The 6000-nt window shown below is 43.7% G+C and overlaps 1 protein-coding gene across 2 annotated transcripts in view; it reads left to right on the forward strand.

Moving 5' to 3' along the window:
* The window catches only part of LOC139419151 (sister chromatid cohesion protein PDS5 homolog A-like), an 86499-nt gene that overhangs the window by 17869 nt on the left and 62630 nt on the right, over positions 1–6000 (forward strand). For both annotated transcript variants that reach the window (XM_071169125.1, XM_071169126.1), the window contains exons 3-5: positions 771–974; positions 3627–3713; positions 4605–4702. In XM_071169125.1, coding sequence (XP_071025226.1) covers positions 771–974; positions 3627–3713; positions 4605–4702 — 389 coding nt within the window. The remainder of the gene's footprint in view (positions 1–770; positions 975–3626; positions 3714–4604; positions 4703–6000) is intronic.

The raw sequence follows: 6000 nt of genomic DNA on the forward strand, positions 1-6000 counted from the left end.
TACATTAGTAATGGGAGCTGGTTTTATTCCAGTTGTACATTAGTAATGATACATTAGTAATGGGAGCTGGTTTTATTCCAGTTGTACATTAGTAATGATACATTAGTAATGGGAGCTGGTTTTACTCCAGTGGTACATTAGTAATGGGAGCTGGTTTTATTCCAGTTGTACATTAGTAATGGGAGCTGGTTTTAATCCAGTTGTACATTAGTAATGATACATTAGTAATGGGAGCTGGTTTTACTCCAGTGGTACATTAGTAATGGGAGCTGGTTTTATTCCAGTTGTACATTAGTAATGGGAGCTGGTTTTATTCCAGTTGTACATTAGTAATGATACATTAGTAATGGGAGCTGGTTTTACTCCAGTGGTACATTAGTAATGGGAGCTGGTTTTATTCCAGTTGTACATTAGTAACGGGAGCTGGTTTTAATCCAGTTGTACATTAGTACTGGGAGCTGGTTTTATTCCAGTTGTACATTAGTAATGATACATTAGTAATGGGAGCTGGTTTTATTCCAGTTGTACATTAGTAGTGGGAGCTGGTTTTATTCCAGTTGTACATTAGTAATGGGAGCTGGTTTTATTCCAGTTGTACATTAGTAATGGGAGCTGGTTTTATTCCAGTTGACCTATATGGACCAGACCTTAACCAATCATCTCTCTCTAGATGGTAGTGAAGGACCAGACCTTAACCAATCATCTCTCTCTCTAGATGGTAGTGAAGGACCTACATGGACCAGGCCTTAACCAATCATCTCTCCCTGTAGATGGTGGTGAAGACCTACATGGACATGGACCAGGACAGCGAGGAGGAGAAGCAGCAGTATCTGAACCTGGCTCTCCATCTGGCCTCAGAGTTCTTCCTGAGGAACCCCAACAAGGATGTGCGTCTCCTGGTGGCCTGCTGCCTGGCTGACATCTTCAGGATCTACGCCCCTGAGGCCCCTTACACCTCACACGACAAACTGAAGGTAACTGGTCTAACCTTCATCTAACCTTCGACACAACCATAACCCCCACACCTCACACGACAAACTGAAGGTAACTGGTCTAACCTTCATCTAACCTTCACATAACCATAACCCCCACACCTCACACGACAAACTGAAGGTAACTGGTCTAACCTTCATCTAACCTTCAACACAACCATAACCCCCACACCTCACACGACAAACTGAAGGTAACTGGTCTAACCTTCATCTAACCTTCAACACAACCATAACCCCCACACCTCACACGACAAACTGAAGGTAACTGGTCTAACCTTCATCTAACCTTCAACACAACCATAACCCCCACACCTCACACGACAAACTGAAGGTAACTGGTCTAACCTTCATCTAACCCATACACCTCCCCGGTATGGGACATTACCCTTTATAAAACCATAACCCATACTGGACATTACTCCTTTATGAAACCATTACCCTTTATAAAACCATAACCCATACTGGACATTACCCCTTTATAAAACCATAACCCCTACTGGACATTACCCTTTATAAAACCATAACCCATACTGGACATTACCCCTTTATAAAACCATAACCCATACTGGACATGACCCTTTATAAAACCATTACCCATACTGGACATTACCCCTTTATAAAGCCATAACCCATACTGGACATTACCCCTTTATAAAACCATGACCCTTACTGGACATGACCCTTTATAAAACCATTACCCATACTGGACATTACCCCTTTATAAAACCATAACCCATACTGGACATTACTCCTTTATAAAACCATGACCCTTTATAAAACCATAACCCATACTGGACACTACCTTTTATAAAGCCATAACCCATACTGGACATTACCCCTTTATAAAACCATGACCCTTACTGGACATGACCCTTTATAAAACCATAACCCATACTGGACATTACCCTTTATAAAACCATAACCCTTTATAAAACCATAACCCTTTATAAAACCATGACCCTTACTGGACATTACCCCTTTATAAAACCATGACCCTTACTGGACATTACTCCTTTATAAAACCATAACCCATACTGGATATTACCCCTTATAAAACCATAACCCTTTATAAAACCATGACCCTTACTGGACATTACTGCTTTATAAAACCATAACCCATACTGGACATGACCCTTTATAAAACCATAACCCATACTGGACATTAGCCCTTTATAAAACCATAACCAATACTGGAAATGACCCTTTATAAAACCATTACCCTTTATAAAACCATTACCCTTTATAAAACCATTACCCTTTATAAAACCATGACTCTTTATAAAACCATTACCCTTTATAAAACCATTACCCTTTATAAAACCATAACCCATACTGCACATTACCCCTTTATAAAACCATAACCCATACTGGACATTACCCCTTTATAAAACCATAACCCATACTGGACATTACCCCTTTATAAAACCATAACCCTTTATAAAACCATAACCCATACTGGACATTACCCTTTATAAAACCATAACCCATACTGGACATTACCCCTTTATAAAACCATAACCCATACTGGACATTACCCCTTTATAAAACCATAACCCTTTATAAAACCATAACCCATACTGGACATTACCCTTTATAAAACCATAACCCATACTGGACATTACCCCTTTATAAAACCATAACCCATACTGGACATTACCCTTTATAAAACCATAACCCATACTGGACATTACCCCTTTATAAAACCATAACCCTTTATAAAACCATAACCCATACTGGACATTACCCCTTTATAAAACCATAACCCTTTATAAAACCATAACCCATACTGGACATTACCCTTTATAAAACCATAACCCATACTGGACATTACCCTTTATAAAACCATAACCCATACTGGACATTACCCCTTTATAAAACCATAACCCTTTATAAAACCATAACCCTTTATAAAACCATAACCCATACTGGACATTACCCCTTTATAAAACCATAACCCTTTATAAAACCATAACCCATACTGGACATTACCCTTTATAAAACCATAACCCATACTGAATATTACCCCTTATAAAACCATAACCCATACTGCACATTACCCCTTATAAAACCATAACCCATACTGGACATTACCCCTTTATAAAACCATAACCCATACTGAATATTACCCCTTATAAAACCATAACCCATACTGCACATTACCCCTTTATAAAACCATAACCCTTTATAAAACCATAACCCATACTGGACATTACCCCTTTATAAAACCATAACCCATACTGGACATTACCCCTTTATAAAACCATAACCCATACTGGACATTACCCCTTTATAAAACCATAACCCATACTGGACATGACCCTTTATAAAACCATAACCCATACTGGACATGACCCTTTATAAAACCATAACCCATACTGGACATTACCCGTTATAACACCACAACCCATACTGGACATTACCCCTTTAGAAAACCATAACCCATACTGGACATTACCCTTTATAACACCACAACCCATACTGGACATTACCCCTTTATAGAACCATAACCCATACTGGACATTACCCTTTATACAACCATAACCCATACTGCACATTACCCTTTATAAAACCATAACCTGTGTGTATAACCAGGACTGATTAATACGCTGAACCTTTGACCTTCCTCCTGTCCAGGACATCTTCCTGTTCATCACCAGACAGCTGAAAGGACTGGAAGACACCAAGAGCCCACAGTTCAATAGATACTTCTACCTGCTGGAGGTGAGGGGTCAGGGGTTAGGGGTTAGACGGTCGTCACTAGTTACCACAGCCACAAAGTCATAATTATAGCTAAACTATATTTCTTCAATTTATATTTTGTATTTATATTTTTTATAAACCTAACCTTAACCACGTGGCTAATCTTAAAGTATGTCCATAAAGCTAAATTTAAAAAACAACGTTTACGATATAACCCATTTTTTTACATCTGACAGCTGAATGGGGTTAAAGGTCAGAGGCTGGGGGACCGGCAAGGAAATATCTCAGTTGCATTACGTCTGTCTCTCTCTCTCTCGGTCTCTCTCTCTCTGTCTGTCTCTCTCTCGGTCTCTCTCTCTCTCTCTCTCTGTCTCTCTCTCTCTCTCTCTCTCTGTCTCTCTCTCTGTCTCTCTCTGTCTCTCTCTGTCTCTCTCTCTCTCTGTCTCTCGGTCTCTCTCTCTCGGTCTCTCTCTCTCTCTCTCTCTCTCTCTGTCTCTCTGTCTCTCGGTCTCTCTCTCTCTCGGTCTCTCTCTCTCTCTCTCTGTGTCTCTGTCTCTCTCTCTCGGTCTCTCTCTCTCGGTCTCTCTCTCTCTGTCTCTCTCTCCCTCTCTGTCTCTCTCTGTCTCTCTCTCTCTCTGTCTCTCTCTCTCTTTGTGTCGTTCTCAAAACCCATTGGAGAAAAGTCAGAGGGGAGGGACCTCCTGGCTTTCTCATCCAATGGGTTATGAGAAGATGAGATGTGAGGAGTATGCAATTGAGATCTTTCCCAAGAGCCCTTGCAGTTGAACAGATATTTCAACCCTGCTGGAGGTGAGAGGTTTGGAAAGACTAATGGGGAGGGTTTGTTTGTTGAGGCGCCGTCCTGAATGTTGGTGATTTTAACCCCTTGTGTACCTTATTGATGGTGTGTAGAACCTGGCGTGGGTAAAGTCGTACAACATCTGCTTTGAGCTGGAGGACTGCAACGACATCTTCATCCAGCTCTTCAAGACGCTCTTCTCTGTCATCAAGTAAGACTGTCTGTCTGTCTGTCTCTGTCTGTCTCTGTCTGTCTGTCTGTCTTATCAGATACTGGTGATGACGGTCTGTCTGTCTGTCTGTCTGTCTGTCTGTCTGTCTGTCTGTCTGTCTGTCTGTCTGTCTGTCTGTTCAGATACTGGTGATGACGGTCTGTCTGTCTGTCTGTCTGATCAAGCTAGCATATGAGAGAGCCTGTCTTTATAGAGGAGGTGATGACGGCCCGTCTTTATAGAGGAGGCGGTACCGGCCCGTCTTTATAGAGGAGGCGATGACGGCCCGTCTTTATAGAGGAGGTGATACCGGCCCGTCTTTATGGAGGAGGCGATACCGGCCCGTCTTTATGGAGGAGGCGATACCGGCCCGTCTTTATGGAGGAGGCGATACCGGCCCGTCTTTATAGAGGAGGCGATACCGGCCCGTCTTTATAGAGGAGGCGATACCGGCCCGTCTTTATAGAGGAGGCGATACCAGCCCGTCTTTATAGAGGAGGCGATGACGGCCCGTCTTTATATAGGAGGCGATACCGGCCTGTCTTTATAGAGGAGGCGATGACGGCCCGTCTTTATAGAGGAGGCGATGACAGCCCGTCTTTATAGAGGCGGCGATACCGGCCCGTCTTTATAGAGGAGGCGATACCGGCCCGTCTTTATAGAGGAGGCGATACCGGCCCGTCTTTATAGAGGAGGCGATACCAGCCTGTCTTTATAGAGGAGGCGATGACGGCCCGTCTTTATATAGGAGGCGATACCGGCCTGTCTTTATAGAGGAGGCGATGACGGCCCGTCTTTATAGAGGAGGCGATGACAGCCCGTCTTTATAGAGGCGGCGATACCGGCCCGTCTTTATAGAGGAGGCGATACCGGCCCGTCTTTATAGAGGAGGCGATGACGGCCCGTCTTCATAGAGGAGGCGATACCGGCCCGTCTTTATAGAGGAGGCGATACCGGCCTGTCTTTATAGAGGAGGCGATGACGGCCCGTCTTTATAGAGGAGGCGATGACGGCCCGTCTTTATAGAGGAGGCGATGACGGCCCGTCTTTATAGAGGAGGCGATGACAGCCCGTCTTTATAGAGGAGGCGATACCGGCCCGTCTTTATAGAGGAGGCGATACCGGCCCGTCTTTATAGAGGAGGCGATACCGGCCCGTCTTTATAGAGGAGGCGATACCGGCCCGTCTTTATAGAGGAGGCGATACCGGCCCGTCTTTATAGAGGAGGCGATACCGGCCCGTCTTTATAGAGGAGGCGATACCGGCCCGTCTTTATAGAGGAGGCGATACCGGCCCGT

This window comes from Oncorhynchus clarkii, chromosome 10, assembly GCF_045791955.1.
Source record: "Oncorhynchus clarkii lewisi isolate Uvic-CL-2024 chromosome 10, UVic_Ocla_1.0, whole genome shotgun sequence".
NCBI lineage: Eukaryota > Metazoa > Chordata > Actinopteri > Salmoniformes > Salmonidae > Oncorhynchus > Oncorhynchus clarkii.